The 17,300-nt window shown below is 41.2% G+C and overlaps 1 protein-coding gene across 2 annotated transcripts in view; it reads right to left on the bottom strand.

Moving 5' to 3' along the window:
• Positions 1 to 931: 931 nt before the first annotated feature.
• CDCP1 (CUB domain containing protein 1) overlaps positions 932 to 17,300 on the bottom strand; it is a 48,498-nt gene continuing 32,129 nt past the window's right edge. The window contains exons 5-9 of one of the 2 annotated variants that reach the window (XM_066585439.1): positions 17,057 to 17,272; positions 13,626 to 14,012; positions 7,858 to 8,250; positions 6,601 to 6,685; positions 932 to 4,758 (exon numbers count right to left, since the gene is read on the bottom strand). In XM_066585439.1, the coding sequence (XP_066441536.1) occupies positions 4,275 to 4,758; positions 6,601 to 6,685; positions 7,858 to 8,250; positions 13,626 to 14,012; positions 17,057 to 17,272 (1,565 nt within the window). In that variant the 3' untranslated portion in view covers positions 932 to 4,274. The remainder of the gene's footprint in view (positions 4,759 to 6,600; positions 6,686 to 7,857; positions 8,251 to 13,625; positions 14,013 to 17,056; positions 17,273 to 17,300) is intronic. The other variant, XM_066585441.1, reaches the window with a different exon arrangement.

The raw sequence follows: 17,300 nt of genomic DNA, 5'->3' as shown, positions 1-17,300 counted from the left end.
GCCGGGTCTGGGTCCTCCACATACGGGCTAAGTGGGGCTGGATGCGGGAGCCGAGCCGAGGTGCGTCTCACTCCTCCATTAGCTGGCCACGCCCCCCTCCATCCCATTGCTTTTGATGGGGTTGGCAGCAGTAGTGCCGGCCCTATTGAAAGCAATGGACATGGAGCTATGGTCACGCGCATTTTGAACATGCGTGTAGCACTTTTTTTTTTTGCTTGTCTGACTGAGCCCTTAGAGAGGCACACAGAGTCCCTGCCCTCTCTACCAAGGAGCTTTGTTTGCCACCATATGCCGTCTCTCTACAGCACCATATTGGGTGACTATGAGGAAGAGCCAAGTTTATGAGGCTTGAAACATGTCAAAATCATTCTCTTTTTTTCCCATCTGGTCATATGAGGATGTTTTTAACCCTTTCCAATGCACAGTCTGACATCTGAAGACATTCTGATTAAAGGCTGTACAGCTCCGATGTCGGTAGACATCCGACAGGGTATTCTTACTGTATATTACTGGCCGCTCTGTTGTCGGGGGCCTCTCCAGCATGTCCCATACCACAGTATTAGCTCTAGCCAGCAGATGGCGCTATTGTATAATGGCAGAAAGAGAAAGCCCCCTAGGAAACCCTGAATCCAAAATTGGATTGCAAAGGGTTAAAGGATGCTATAAAAAAAGTTTTGTTTCTAACTTCATATGAGTTTTGGAAGAAATCTTGGGTTTTGGAACAGCACCATAATACAAAGATATTTTTTTCTGAAAGCATGGCTTCTACCTCCATGAAACAGCATTAGATTGAGCGCACCACAATGTTCTCCTCAGAATGAAGCTCCATATGAAACGAGAGATATAACAAGGAAGATTGGGTCCCTCATACCTCTACATGGCTCTTTTTTTTTTGAGTCCCTAACGAGTAAGTCTTCAAAATAAGACGTAATAGACATAAAAGAATTGCTTTATTACCAACATGCTGTGGTTTTAAGTGAGCATTTTTAGATTTAAAAAATCCTTATAACGTTGTACTCGCATTTACATGACTTAAGAGACCCCCCTTGTAAACTCCGGTTTCTCCCAACAGATCCCGACAGGTCATCAACTCCAAGAGAGAATTTTCTGTCTCATCCAAAACTTACATTCTCAACAGTTTATAGTTTGGATGAATTACAGGTACACAATAAGAGTTCTAGGTAATCAATAGATTAATACATTAAATATATTTACAACATATACATGACATACAGAACTGGATGGGATCTGACTTGAACTAATGGTGGTTAAGGCTAGGGATCCATACTGCCAACCATTGGCCAACTAAAGGGCTGACAGTGGCTGCAATCCATGTTCACTATGGTAAAAAAAAGACAATTGTCTTTATGACTGTTCAAATTAAGTCTACACCATCTGCAGCAGTCATTCTGAGATTTCCCCAAGTCTTCATTGTGATGTCGCGTTGTTGTGGAGCCTTAGCCCAATGAGTGGTTCGGTCATTTTCTAATAGACCGCAAAATCGGCTTGTACCAAAACTGCAACCTAAGTAACTAAAGAAGACTACCATCCGCGAGATCAAGGACTGTAAAAAGTCCTCAATACGTGGCAGGTGAAGATTATTTACCTAGATTACATTTGTGCCATTGAACTCTTCCTTTCAAGTCTAGAATTTGTGTTAGATTTTATAAGAAAGAAGGCAAAAATGGCTAAAAGAGATCATTGAGCCTTATGCATAAAAAAAACCTAATAAAAAGTGTCTGTGTTGCCCTTTCTTGGATTGTAGTCATACATTTCATGTACATCTAGATTATGGGATCTGAATTGCCATTTTTTTACTACACTCTACAACCAAGATTATTGTGGTTTTTCCATGATGCCACCGACCTTCACACAGTTCCCATTTAGTCTGTTAAAATGGTTGTGCGGTTACTATACTAGTTTTTAAAAATAGGTCCAACACCATTAAAATAACGAAAGCCGAGATACTTACCCATCCTCAGAGCTGCCGATCCAGCGCTGCAGTCCCACGGTCCATGACCGCTGCAGCCAATTAGAGTTTGCAGTATCTCTGCCCATATCCTGGGTGTCATGATGCCAAGAGTTTGGAGCGGTGATGTGGTATCCATTCCACAACAAAGACCGGGAGGACCATGGGGTTGCAGCGCTGAATCACCAGGTTGTAAGGACGGCCAGATACCTCTGCTCTTATTTCTATTAGTTTTTGGACCCATTCTTAAAAACTTCTATTGTAACCAGCATCTCTAAGGCAGTGAGCATTTCCCAACAATAACAGTAACGGCCATTGTTGTTTGCTGTGTCTTACATAGAAGAGAGGGGCACTGAATAGGATGCCAGGTTTTGACACACAGAACAGAAGGACCGGGTGTTTGTTTCCCATCTCATGCTTTTTCCACTACCCCACCCTTGGGTTTGCAAATATGCAGTTCCCTTGAAGAGGGGAGTCCCACACAGGTTCTTGCTACCCAATAGGAAAGAGGATAGGACCATCCAAGACTGGACCACATTTCTCTAAGGGGCTCATAGCTGATGCGTATATGCTCCTATTTGACTCGGGTCAGTGGTCCGACAATTGAAGTCCCTTTGCCCGTTTCCTAATACTGCGCCACTTGTGACTAGGTGGTGTGATGTGGATTCCTATATCACACCTATTACAGGATGGAAAACCCATTCAAGTAATATGCATGGATAACATTAGCATGGATAAATAGTCTGATATTCAGGATTTTAGTGCACATGTAAACAAATATCACTAGTACTATTAATACAAAGGCACCATGACAACTCCACTCTGCAACAATACTTAAACCTTCCTACCACGGTGACGTGACATGCTTTCTGACCTGAGACACACCAAAAGGCACCAAGCTCTAAGAGGGGCTTTTTCATGCATTGCCCCATACGCTTCTCAGGAATTTAGAACCACATGAAAAAAAAAAAATTCCACCCCCCCCCCAGACAAAATAAAAAGTAAACACACAAAATTATGTCTTTTTAACGGGCTTAAAAAAAAAAAACTTTAAAAAACTTTACAGAAGCAAACAATTGTGAAGAAAGCTTAAACGTGCTATTCAGGACGATCAAGACGTGAGGATTTAGGTAGCCACAGTCTAGCACATTGACATGCCAACATGCACAATATCATTACATTGGCCAGTAGACTGGAAGAGCGATGGCACTCGCCTGTGTGCTACCTGATATGCACAAACACAGAACATTCATGGACAGTGCATGTCCTATTCGCACCCATGAAGACATATGGAAATAGGACATGCTGTAAGCAATATTGGGGCTGTCCACTGTCCGTGGAATTTAGTCCACACATTTCCCCAGTCCAGTTCTCTAAAGTGACTTTCACCATCTCATGTAAGGTCCTAAAGGTTCATATTTGCAATTTGCTTTTTACTTCCTCTTCTTTCAGTTAAAAAGTGAATGATCCAATCCAAGGCTTCAATGGGGTTTAAAAGGGGTTTCATGATTTGCCTATTGCTATATGGAATAGTCTCTGCATTCCCTTAAAGAGTACCTACACTTTCATTTCGAGCACTCTTGCGCTGTTTGCCGATTTTGGCTCCTTACGGCAGATAAAAATGGACCCGTATAGCACTTTATAAACACTATATGGGGTCGTCTTCAGGTGCCATAAGGAGCCAAAAGTAGCTAATGGAGCAGGAGCACTCCGAAGTGAAAGTGCAGATACTTTTTAAATGGCTACTTTTATTGTTTCCCTTTAATTTGAAGGCTGGGAGTTGGTGGAACTCAAGTAGGCGACAAACGTCTCTCTAGGATTTTAAATGGGTTGTACCAGATTACGTAGACTTGGTTCCTTTCTTCCAAGAACAGTACCACAACTCTTCCATGGCTATGTTTGGCATTACAGCTCAGCTCCATTGAAGTTGCTATGTCGGACAACCCGTGTCACAGCCTTTTTGGAGGAAAGCAGCCATGTTCTTCAAAGCCTTTTCAACCTTTACATTTTTGTGAAAGAAAAAAAGTTTTACAACAAGTATAGCAAGTTGCGATAGGACAGATACACATTTATCACTTTGGCATAAAACTTAAAAACAAAAATACACAATGACTTGCATCTTATAGATTTTACCCACTGGAAGTGTTGGAACGTCTGATTCAGTCACACGACTTAGTGAGCTGCTCTGTATAGACTGTAGCGCTGTACTGTATATAGGAGTCATTTCTCTAGTACTCACTGGATATAATATATATCTCATCTGCTTCAGTGTCAAAAGATATCAAATAAATAACATTTGTCTTTGTCAGAGACCAAACACAGGTGTCGTAGCTCCACTTCTTGTATCATCCATGTAGGTTATACTAGTATCCTCATTTTCCACTGGTTGCTTTGAAAAGGATTGAGAGAATACGTAAATATCATTATTTTTCATTGAAAGAGAACGAGGTTCATCCATTATAGCGCCTTCGATGCTTCTATCCTCTATATCTTCTTTGATACTCTCCTCCTTTACATCTACTCTGGTGCTTCCATTAGGGAAATTGATCAGGGGAATAGGTGGAGCATTCCCCATGGGGCCTTCAAATGGTTGGTACACATCAACTTCTGGGACCATTTCATTGGTTTCTTCTTGTAAGAGGTGGCCATAGACCATGTGATCGTCAATGACTGCATAGATATGGGACTCATTATTCTTTTTTCCCTTCTTGAAAAAGGCTTGACGTCGTGGAGCCTCTGTGTTGACCTTGGAGTTGTATATACCTACAGGAGCTTTGATTTGCTTTTTCCTGCAAGTTAAAAATGTATGTACAGTATTAGCAAATGAAAGTAACACTTGTTGGGTAATCTACAATCATTTTTTTCCTTTTATATTGGCACCTCTACCCAAAGTAAATGTTATTTAAAAAAAAATACCATTACCATTAAAGACTATGAAAAGTTTCCCTAACATATGGAGAAGGCCAGACTAAGGGCCCCTTGTACACGGGCCAATCGTTCAGATTCTCCCTGGGTCATGGAAACCTGGACAACAAACAATAATTTGTTGGCTTATTTTTTGTCGCTTGGTTTATGCATGCCTAAAAAATGAACGACTATTTGCCCATGTGTAGTAGCCAGTCAATCTATGAACAATTGTCTGTTTACTGTGAATGGAGGAGAGAGGCTGGAGCAATCGTAGGCATTCACTGAGCGATTATAGTTGGACGACTGTTGAGTGCATCTGGGCCCAATAGTTGTACCATGTAAAAGGGCTCTAAGAGACGGGGTTTGGGGGTGAGAGAACACTGGGACTAAGATGGGCAACCCCAAGTGCTGTAAAGAATAACTATGGCCGATTGTGCTAATGTGTGACAGTAGCCCAGGTTAAGAGGAAGCTACACCCGTAATGTTTTTGTAGTCCTTTTTCACGGTTTTCCTACGAGCTACATTGCCACATACTCATATGTTTTAGGCAGGTGTAAACAATGCTGCAAAGTAAGAATGCTTTGTCTGCACACCAGTTCCTATATTTTTGTGCAGAGTTGAGTTGTTTGGCTCGTTTCTACGTTAAATTTATGACTTTTTGGCCACAATTCTTCCATGAAGACCACTTTGGGCCAGATGTCTCTGAACAGTAGATAGGTGCACCTGGATCCCACTGGTTTCTGATAGTTCTGAGCTGATGGCTCTTCCGATTTGGAAGTGAATTAAACACAATGTGTCTTTCTTCTACTGCACTAAGTTTCCTTGGCCAAGCACTGCATCTACGGTCCTCAACAGTTTCTTTGTGCTTCTTCAAAAGAGCAGATTTTGAATCCAAGTCTGCTTTGAAATCTTTGCCTGGGACAGAACTTGCTGATAAAGTTTAACTACCTTGTGTCTCGTTGCTCTGCTCAGTTTTGCCATGGTGTATGATCTGTGACATGAAACGGTCTTCCACAACCTCACCTTTGTAGTACAGTTTGGCTGTTCCTTAACCAATTTTAAGCCTCCTAAACAGCTGTTTCTATTTCAGTTAATGACTACTGGTAATGATCATCATTTTCATATCTAGGTTGAAACCTAGAGATGAGCGAGCATACTTGTTAAGGCGATTTACTCGAGAGAGCATCGCTTTTCTCGAGTACCTGCTGGCTCGTCCCTGAAGATTCGGGGGCTGTGGGGGGTTGCGGAGGGGATCGGGAGGGAGAGAGAGAGAGAGAGATATCTCTCTCTTCACCCCGCTCCCCTCCGCCGCCCCGCGCCGCCCCCCCCCCCCCCCCGAATATTCAGGGACGAGCCAGCAGGTACTCGAAAAACGCCATGCTGTCTAGAGTAAATCGCCTTAATGAGTATGCTCGCTCATCTCTAATTACCACCTGTTTGGTATAATTCATACACCTGACTATAATCCTCCCTGATTTTACACATGTATCCCTACTAGAATTGAGGGTTTTAAAAGCAAGAGGAAGGAGGGGGTTGTCACAACAGATATGGATTTGATTTAGATTTTACTTTTGACAAAAATCAACTACTAAACACTAACATTTTTGAGAGCGCGCTTACTTTGTCCACACCATAGATTTACATTGACAGATATGCAAACTGTGGAATACTTCGTGTTGTAGATGTTGTACAGCACAAACACAGAGGACAATACAGACACTTACTTGTTTTTGATGCAGCAAATCGTTGCTATTACGGTCAAAACAACGCCAACCGCTAAACCCACTGCAATCAGTATATATTTTAAAACTAGAAACAGAAAAAAAATATCTATAAAAAGGATCATTTTGATTACAGCAGTTTCAATTTGTAATTTAATGTAGAATTTGCTGCATGCAGCGCTGCAGAATATGTGCAACATGATATGTATACACCGTATTTAGCAAAGTTACTATGTGAGCAGTAAGGCTATAGTAATATACGTGCTGCCAGGCATCAAATCATCCTAAATTTTGGTATGCAATAAGACATGGGAGTTCTCCAAAGGGTCAATACTTCTTTTCTGTAAAGGCAGCATAAATGCAGTCCTAAGCTCTCACTCACGACCTGAAGGATGCGAGTTCAATCCCCGCGTGGTTCAGGTAGCCGACTCAAGCTTGACTCAGCCTTCCAAAGTTGGTAAAAGGAGTACCCAGCTTGGTTGGGGGTAATAAATTACCTGAAAGTGCTGCGGAATAAGTTGGTGCCATACAAATAAAAAGATTTATTTATTTTATAAGCACTGTAATTCTAAGGCTACATTCACATGGCCAAGTGCAACATCAGGTTGAAAAATCCAGCTCGATATCACACTTGTCAACGTGCGTTTAACCTGCGGAAGCGAGATGTTTTACAAGCAAAAATGCCTTGCTTCTGTGAAATTGCGATCCTCCGGTACTTGTTTCAGGCGCGTCAGAGGATCTGCAAGTGGTTCCCATTGATTTCAATGGAAAACACTGCACTTGCATGCACATCATATGGCATGTGCGATGTTTGAGGGTCCCATCGGAAACAATGAGTGATGCATTCCAATGGAGTGAAAAACAAACAAAATTCAAAAAAATTATATTATAATATGTGTGTATATATATCATGTAGCATTGCTTTGAGGGAAAGAGAAAAATCAAAATCAGGTAGGTTTTCATTCAAAAGAACAGAGTTCATATTTGCGCGAGTTTTGTGCATCCCACAATGAAGAGAACTTGTGTGAATGTAGCCTAAAACTAGCAAGCCGAAGAATGTAAAGGACATTTAAAGAACCCCCCTTGATTCACGGGGGGTTAAAAAACGACTATGTTTTCGAAGACTCTTCTAACCAGTGTAATAGTACAAAAGTTAAGGCTCTTGGGTCTAGTTATATGTTTTTATATGACTATTTTAGAAAAGAAAGGTTGCAAAAAATGTGCTGTGCCTGCAACATGTTAATAGACAAAATAATCAACCTGGTCTTGAAGGCTTTATCTCACCAGGGGATATTTGATTGAAGGTAATGCAGAACTGAAGTTTAAGCTTCTTTGTTCCTGTCCATGGTTTGCAGTTGGAAATATTAACCCAGAATGTTGAGTATATATTCAACTGACTTGGTAGTTGCTGATCCTCTCTTCGTACGGTTTCTGGGCTGCCATCTTTCTGTTCCATTATGTTGACATAAGCACTGCCCTTTTCACATGATATGTCCATCTTGTCTTTTCCAAATTTCAGCTTTGCAGATTGCTTTTTAGTTAAATTTATGCTCCACGAGGCAGATGCATAATCGGGAAGCCCACTCTCATAGTTTGGCGTTTCCAGGTAAATCGTGTCTTCAGTTTTTGGAGACACCGTGAATATGCTCACCTCTAAAATGGAAATAACCACAAACGATGAAGACATTATACACTGCAAAATAGAAATTGTATGCATGCAGGTCTTAAAATCAAGTAAAGAAGAGATCAGAACATTATAGTATAAGACATTGTTAAGGGGTCTGAGTAATTCGTGAGCAGGGCCACCAAAACCCCAAAACATTACCACCAAATGTACAGTGATCAGCCATAGCATGAAAAACCCCCACCCAATACTGAGTAGCTCCCCGTTGTGCCTCCACAACAGATCTCCACTGTACAAGACCTCTGAAGGGGTCCTGTGGTATCTGGCTCCAAGACGTTAGTAATAGATCCTTTAAAAAGACTAGCTACGCTTCTAGAAAACTTGACATGTCAAAGACACCTATCAAAAGTATTGATCAGTGGAGGTTCTGCTGCTGAGGCCCCCACTAATCACTAGAAGAAGGGGGCTGCAGAGCTCACCCAAGTGCTGTACCTCCTTGGCTATTCTCGCTGTTTTTCACCTACTTCCAGAAACTGAAGACGTTCTTCATAGAGGTGTATGGATGGCACTATACTTCTCTATGAGGATGTCTTCAATTGCTCGAAGCTTTCGACAGGTCAAAAGTTTTCTGAAAGTACAGATGCTCCTTAATTTTGGCTGTTTCTCTATAATACTAGATCCATCACAATACATCACACGTCATGTTTCCCAACAACATCATAACCTAGTTTATGGCGCTGTGGAGACGTGACCGGTTCCACTCAAGTTGCCTCCATGGATTGAATGTGTTTTTTCAAGCACATCCCGCATGTTCAACTGCATTGACGTCGGAGGAATTTGAAGGACAAGTCATCACATTGAACATTTTGTCACAATATATTAAAGCTAGGCAGTCAGCTCACTATACAGTCCTCATAGCATGCAGTAGACATAACTGGATAAATTAAATGGTGCACGGAAGGAAAGCACCAGGCCAACTCCTGGAAAGTCAAATCATGGAAAGCATTCAAAAAGGACATCCAGCATCTTCTATAATCAAAAATATATTCAAAACACAAGGGAGTGCCACCAATAAAATCACTTACAGCCAACATGTTTCAGACCTGCACATAGCTCAGAGATTGAGGACCTGTGCAGGTTTGAAACATGTTGTCTGTAGGTGATTTTATTGCTGGTGCTCCCTTGTGTTTTTAACCTATTTTTCAACCAAGAAAATAGTTTCATTTGGTGTTTGATGCCCTTCTGGATGTTTTCCACAAGTTGAACATTTTGCAGTTCTTTAAATCATTCTGGACCTGTTTTTTAACAGTGTAGCAGGGTACTTTGTACTGTTGAAATGGGTCACTGTCATTAGGGAATACTGCTGCCATGATGGGTTGGATTATTAGGGGTAAAAAGCTAATTTATAGTTATTTTAAAACTACTAATATATTTACGCTAAAATAACAAACACGAACGGGTTCCTCATTTTGTTTCGGATGTTCTGTTATATAAAATTTGTGTAGTCTTGGATTACACATTTGTCTTTTTTTCAGACTAGTATACTATGCTACGTTATACAGTGATGGTTTAATTTGGCGTCAGCAGTGGGTCATTTGCTATTTTCCATATATTTTTTATTTTATTCTGTAATTTTTCTTATTTTTGTAACAATTTTTTTTCTCATCTGTATCCCCCATGATGTCATATAAGACCTCTGGGGGTCATTCACATTGTCTTTTTTTAATTCCACACTTTTCCACTGTATCCATAGCAGCCATAGTTACAGGGAAAAACATCCCACTAGTGTAACAGTAGTTACTAACAGAGCTGATTTGGGCCTGGTAGGACCTGGCAGCTCTGCTGTGGCAGGAAGCACCCAGCAATCACATGATCGTTGGGTCAAATAGCAGAAGTGACACTTCAGCTTTCTCCATTCCCTACATAGCACTGATTAAGCACTATATAGTCTACAAGAGAGAAATCAAAAACTTCTTCTGCCTTCTCCTCCAGGTCCTCACCTGTGACTAACAGTGGAGAACCTGATCTGCTACTTTGCAGGAGCTTTAATCTGCGCCATATTTTTTAACTACCAGCCAGGATTAAAGTCCAGGACCAAGCGCCATATATTTACTGTGCTTGGTACTTAATGGGGTAATGCTATGCCTAATCTGTGTAGGTCTGTTAAATTGTTAAATTCTACTCCGCAGTTACTTGAAAAGAATGGTCCAATTTGGTCAACCACTTCTCTAGAGGAAAACTCGTTTAGACTCAGAAAATCACAGGGGTTGCCGAAGAAGAAATGTGATATTGTATGGTGCCAATTCAAAAGAGCACATGGTTGCACAAAGTTCTCCAGAGCAGGAGCAGCTCTATGAAGTACCTCTCCACTATGGCTAATTAAGAGGGTACATCCATATGGACAGGAGTTGCTCTAATGGAGAAGGCATTTATACCAGTTTTTCGCTTCACCAACATGATAGAAAAGGACAACCCAAGGATCTGTATTTATATATTTTTCTGCTTAAGTGACCTTAAAAGGAGTTTTCCAGGAAGAATACTATTGAGGACCTATCCTCAGGATAAGTCATCAGTAGTTGATCAGCTGGGGTCCGTCGATTGGGACTCTGACCAATCAGCTGAGTGAGCGCATGCTGTCAGCGCCGCAAATACACAGAGGTCGGAGCTGAAGCAGCGGGAGTCTTTGTACCGACCTCCTTGTAGTGGCAGACGCTTGTAACTGCAGACACGGCTCGCGTTGATTTTAATGAGAGCTGTGCCTGCAGTTGCAAGCGCCGGCCACTACACAGAGGTCGGCGCAGAGATTTACGTTGCTTCAGCTCCGACCTCTGTGTATTTGCAGCACTCTCAGCATGCGCCCGCTCAGCTGATCGGTCAAGGTCCCGAGTGGCAGGACCCCAGCCAATCAACTATTGATGACTTTTCCTGATGATAGGTCATCAGTAGTATTCTCCCTGGAAATCCCTTTAAGAAACAAGCTTACAAGCAAATCCAAATCATGGTACAACCAAGGCTAAACATATAAAAACAGGTTTCCAAGATTTAAGCTGTATGTCATACAGAAGAAGAAGAAATAAATCTATATTGATAGATGTGAATGCAAGTGGGAAAAATAAATAAAAACTAAGATTTAAGTGTGATAGATAATTCCGTGTAACATACTGCGTTCCCAGGTTGTAAACTTCAGTTCCTGATATCGTAGGTCACAAAGGTTTTGAATATATCTATTTCATTCAAAGGGCATAAATCTGCTTGTTTTTGCAAGTCTGGAACTGCCTGGAAATCTGAAGTATACTTTATGTTGTTTACAGGAGACAAATCAGATAATACATCTGCATTAGTTTTCCTATGGCCTCAAGATGTGAGAAATAAAACCAGTGCAGATACTTTACTTGTCTGATTATCTCCTGCGAACATTAAAGTTTAATTCAAATTTCCAGGCAGCTCCAGACTTGCAAAAACAAGCAAATGTAGGTGCTATGCACAATGAGAGGTTTGTTTGCAATATGCACAATTGGGTGTGATGCAGGTAGTGATACATAGAATACAGGCCAGCTAAATACTGCCTCAATTAGTACAAAATCAAAGTTATAACCCAATAAAAGCACATTACGGCTAGTTTCACAGGGGCGTCCGTGATTTTGCCGTAAAAAAAAAATAAAAAAAATCACTAATTTGTTCCTGTGATTTTTGATAGTCAGCAATGCTTTTTCTTAGAATAATCTCGCATCGCATCGCTGCTGTCCACGATAAAAACATACAATTTTTTATCGCAAAGGTCAATAGAACCTTCTAATGTTTAAAAAAAAACATCACAGCGCAAGTTTGTTGCGTTGCGATAAAAGGAGGCTCCATAGAGAAACATAGGTGATAAAAAAGGCAAAATGCAGAAAGATAGAGTCTGTCGTGATTTTTTTTACTTTCGCAAAAATCGCATGAGTGAAAACATCGCTAACGGGAAAGAAACAATTATAAATCAATGGATTTATTAATCTGCTTTTTTATCGACTCTGGCATCAGGCGAAAATTGCGCGATTTTCTCGCCCGTGTGAAACCACCCTATCAGTTGACCTAAGCCACACATGACTAGCATTAAATTCTTAATGATTGGGTGTGATGCATGCAGTGATATGCTGCATAAAATACAGACCAGTTAAACTACTGGCTCAACTGGTACTAAACCAAAGCGTATTTCAATTTACACGTAACCTAGACAACACAAAACTAGCAATAAATTCCCAGGAACAAAAATGGTTTGTTACCCAGTGTAATTCTGGATATAGCCCCAACATTGAGTACAATCACCGCAGAAACTGAACTTCGTGGAACATTAAGGCTGGGTTCACACAGGGCGGATTTGCTGCGGAAATCCCGTCTGGAATATTGCCGCGGCAGCTAATCCCGGGTTTAGCCAGCCCTGTGGATGAGATTCCTCAGACATCTCGTCCACACAGGACGGAGAATCAGTCACAGCAAAGCCGGCGTTGTGGTGTGGATTCGACGGCCGCAGCATGTTCATTTTTTTTTTCTGTTGCACCCACACTGCTCTCTATGGGAGCGCCGGCCGCAATAGAAAAGCCTGCAGCCAAGCGGCTTTAAAACCCGCAGCTAAGTGCCACAGGTTTTGAAGCAGTGCTTTACCGGCGGAAGTCTTGTGGTTTTTCGCTGCGGCCAAATCGCCAAATTTACACCGAGATTCCGGTGTGTGAGAACCCAGCTCGTTCATACAAGTGTACTTGCATAGCGTATTAGGCGCTTAACATGCAGTGAATAGAACCCATTGATTTCTTGTGTTTTTTTCATGTAATGTTCAGTCGCATGAAAAAAAATAAAAAAAACACAACATGTCCTATTTTGGTGCGTATTACGTACTGCAATAAGCATTTAAAGTCAATGGGCTAACGCAAATGTACAGTAAGTGTGCAGGAAAACTGTGTATTTACTGCGGATTGGAGCAGCAAATCAACAGGCCCATCTGCATTTTGTAAATGCATAAATACGCTATGTATTTACGTGCATGAAAACTCACAGGAATGGCTGAAACCCACATGTGCCCGTGTGCATGAGCTCTAATACAGACAAAAATCCAGAGCCTTGCCTATAGTAAGCAGCAATTCTGACTATGTACTATGTCCAGTGCAATACTTTATTGCAGTGTATTATGTCAGGATTTGTAACGAATCATAATACTAGATATGTGTGAAATAAAATCACCATAGTGCAAAATGTCATTAGAAATGTAGCTGGAGTGAGGGTGCCCAGAACAATTTGCTCCAGTGGGCCTGAAACACCACAACGACAGAGTACAAATCTCGTGGAACCCTGGAATTATTATGGTGTCAAACTTTTGATATGCAAATTACCATTATTTAACTCTTCACATTACTTCGTACTAGCACCATACCTTTAATGAATGATACAAAAGACACGTGGAGGTCATGGGTCAGTAGTTTTGCGGGATTTCCATTCCTTGGTGTTTTTAAAGTGATAGTAACATTATCTCTCAACTGAATCTTTTCAATTGATCCATTAGGGCAAAAAGCCCCAACTTTTAAGGTATCTTTGTTAGTGGAACTGAAGATGTCATATGTGAACCCCACAGCTGCTGCGTTGCATGGTTTATCTACAACGTCCTGCTGTAGGTACACGGACTTGGACACGATTTCATTACTAATATTCTCTGGAGCTATCAACTTCCAGCTGTAACTCTCCAGCTGTACAGGAAAGTCAATGAGTGTCTGAGGAATGGTCAGGGGCATACGGCTGTTACAGGTCTTGAGATCCCAGCATTCTACAAATACAATAAGAGAGAGGAGATACATGATATATTGCAAGTTAGTAAAAGCAAAAAAAACAACATCATTTCATCCTATCCTTTGGTCCAGCCCGCTTCTCATGAACAACTTTCTAATTATGCTAATCATGGCCAAAAAAAAAAATAAAAAATTCAGCGCTTCAAAACACCTTTTGATCATGCAGAAAATGGGAATCAATTTTTAGGATTCATTCAAATTTCAACCAGATGGTGAAATATATTTCATTTTATCTCATTTGTTTTTATTTTCTGATTGTAGATTTTTAAAAAATTCTATTGTCTGTACATGACTGTGCGGTGGCTATCTTGCCTTTGCTGCATAGATATGCTTTACAGTAGCATTTATAGATAAGCTTTATAGCAGTCTTATGAGACACTCACACAATGGATAGCATAGATTTTAACCTGAAACACAACAATAGTTTGAATTTATCATTTTAACCAAAGGACTTTTTTCAAGGAACGCATCAACGACATAAACTAATTATGATTTGAAATTGTCTGCAAACTATTCCTACAGGTGTCTCAACTTTTGTAGATTACTTTCAAACCCTCCGATTCTATATAACCAGGGTTGGAACAGACAGCATTAAAACATCCTCTAGGGCAGGATTTGAATAGTTTTGCTTTTCAGGACAGACCACACAGCTATCATAATGGCAAGAAAAAGGCAATTAACCAAAAGAAGACAGACAATTATGACCCTTAGGCCTCCCTCACACTGACATTTTTATACAGCATTTGGCACTGTCTTTTCAGCGCTGCACTCAACGCTCTACAAGACTGTTCACACAAGCGTCAAAATGCTGTTCTTTGACAGTTATGCATGTTTGTTTTCAGCCCTACATTGCCCATTGAAATGAATGGGCAGTGGTTTCAGCACTGCTGAAAACGTGGCACAACTTGGTACCATGCTTTTGGCAGTGCTAAATGCCAGCGCTAGCTGAATGACCTAAAAATAAAAAAGTAATACTCACCTAGCAGGTGCCATTTGGGTCTCCACTGCTGCTCTCCAGAGCTCCAGGCAGGCCTCCAGGCACTCGTCAGCATGGATAGACCATCTATTGCTCGTGACGGGGATGGAAATCTCTGAAATTGCTGTGATTGGTTCAGGGGTGCTGACTCAGCCAATAAGAGCTGGCGTGTGATGCACCAATCACTGCATTAATTTGAATAACAAAATTGAATGGCTGTGATTGGTTCATCGAGCGGCAGCAATACATGGTCTATCCATGCTGACAAGTGCCCGGCAGCCTGCCCAGAGCTCCGGAGAGCAGTGGTGGGGACCCAAATGGCACCTGCTAGGTGTGTATTACTTTTTTTCCTTCTTCAGCTTCCTTGGCTGCATTTTCAGCTGTGCTAAAAAGGCTGGCAAGATTCATGCCAGCGCTGATGAAACAGCAGTAAACACAGCGTTTAGAAAACGCTGCCTTTCTGCTAAAGCCTGTGTGAGGGTGACCTTAGCAGTGTAGGTCTGTCCTACAGAGAAATTGACAAGAAAGCCAAGGTGGCAGTCAGTACAATTTTCTATACCAACAAAGGGCAGTTGGAAACTGGAGGAAACTAAGAAGAAATGCTCTCGCCGACCAAAGGCCCTTATAAAATCAGATGACAAGTTTTTGAGAATTAACAGTTTGCGTGTTCTGCGCATCACGACACAAAATCTTCAAGCACAACTTAATGCAGAAAAAAATAAGTTGCAATTTCAATTGTGAAGAGAAGACTTCATCTGCAGATCTATCAGTAAGAAGGTTTTATTGACTGATGAATCAAATTTGACATCTTTGGTACATCATGCAGGCTTCTTGTATGCTGCTGAGTAGGTGAAAGGATGGTTCCTAAGTGTGACACCAACTGTCAAACCGAGGCAGTAGCGTGATGGTCTGGGGCTCTTTTGTTGGTTCTAGAGTTGGTAACTTGCACAAAGTGACTAGGACAATGGAAAAAAGGGTCTATCACAGCATTTTGATACATCATGCAATTAATACCCTCTGGTGTATGCCTAGTTGGTCAGGAAATCGTGTTACAACAAGACAATGATCCAAAACAAACCTCTAAAGTTATGTCAGAACTACTTAAAGGGGTTCTGTCACTAAAAAGGAAAAATTCTATACTTATCTATTCCTCCCCTGTCAGTCTACTTACCAGATCTTCACCTCCCCTATCTTTTCCTGTCTCCTGCAGTGTGTATGAGGTGTGTGTGTGTGTGTGTGTGGGGGGGGGGTCACTTCACCTCCAGCTGCCTGATTCTTCTCCTTCCTGTGAGGTTATGTACATAACCAATGAACATTACGTCACAGCTCACAGGCCAGCAGGGGGACTGCCTATCTTCTTCAGAGATTGTTCAAGCGAGCTGTAACCTGAAATAGATTACAATTCCTTCCTAGGCAGTGAAGCTACAGCACAGGGATGTGACCTTCACTGACCCAGCCGAAAGGAATTTGAGATATGCAGCCCTCATAACAAGCTGGGCCCAGCCTGTGGTGAGCTGACCTGGGGCACTGGAGAAGCTCAACCAGGAGAAGATGTGATAAGGAGACTGACAGGGAAGGAATAGGTAAGTTTAGAATTTTTTTTTTAAATGACAAAACCCCTTTAAGAAGACAAGAAGAAGCAGCCAGTAGGCTTCAAAGAATTGAATGGTCTCCAGCATTAAACACATTTGAGCTTGTTTGGGATGAACTAGGCAGAAGGGTGAAAGCAAAGCAAGTGCAGCACATTTGTGGGAACTTCTGCAACAATGTTGGGAAGAAATTTCTGAACAATATCTGAATACAATTGTAGAAAGAATGCCTCGATGGTGTAAAGCTGTTATATCAGCTGGAGGTGGTTACTTTGAAGAGTCAAAAATATAGATTAAATTTGGTAAAAAGGAAGTTTGTCCATTATTTTTATTCATCCTAACAAGTTTATTTGTTCTATGCTTCATTTCAAAGTAGATTTGAAAAAATATGCTTAGCGCAAAACTGCACAAATAGATTCATTTTCTGATCTAGAGTAGTACACATTCATATTCTTACCGATTACTTTTTCTGCTGTTACCATCAGACTGCTCAGTTGTTCACAAAGAAAGGATATCTTGTAGTACCTGCCGCCCTCAAGCACAAGCTCAGAATCACAGACCATAGGTGCCTTACAGATGAGACACACTGGAGTAAATGTGCGTCCAGTGAAACGCTTCTTTATATGCACAACCAGACCCTTTTCTTTCGTCAAATCCAGAGCGTAAAGTTGATCTGAAGACAGACACATAAACCATATTAT

The sequence above is a fragment of the Eleutherodactylus coqui genome, chromosome 12 (assembly GCF_035609145.1).
Source record: "Eleutherodactylus coqui strain aEleCoq1 chromosome 12, aEleCoq1.hap1, whole genome shotgun sequence".
In the NCBI taxonomy this organism is placed as follows: Eukaryota; Metazoa; Chordata; class Amphibia; order Anura; family Eleutherodactylidae; genus Eleutherodactylus; species Eleutherodactylus coqui.
Note: the sequence above shows the minus strand (reverse complement) of the source record. Positions and strands in the feature narration are given on the sequence as shown.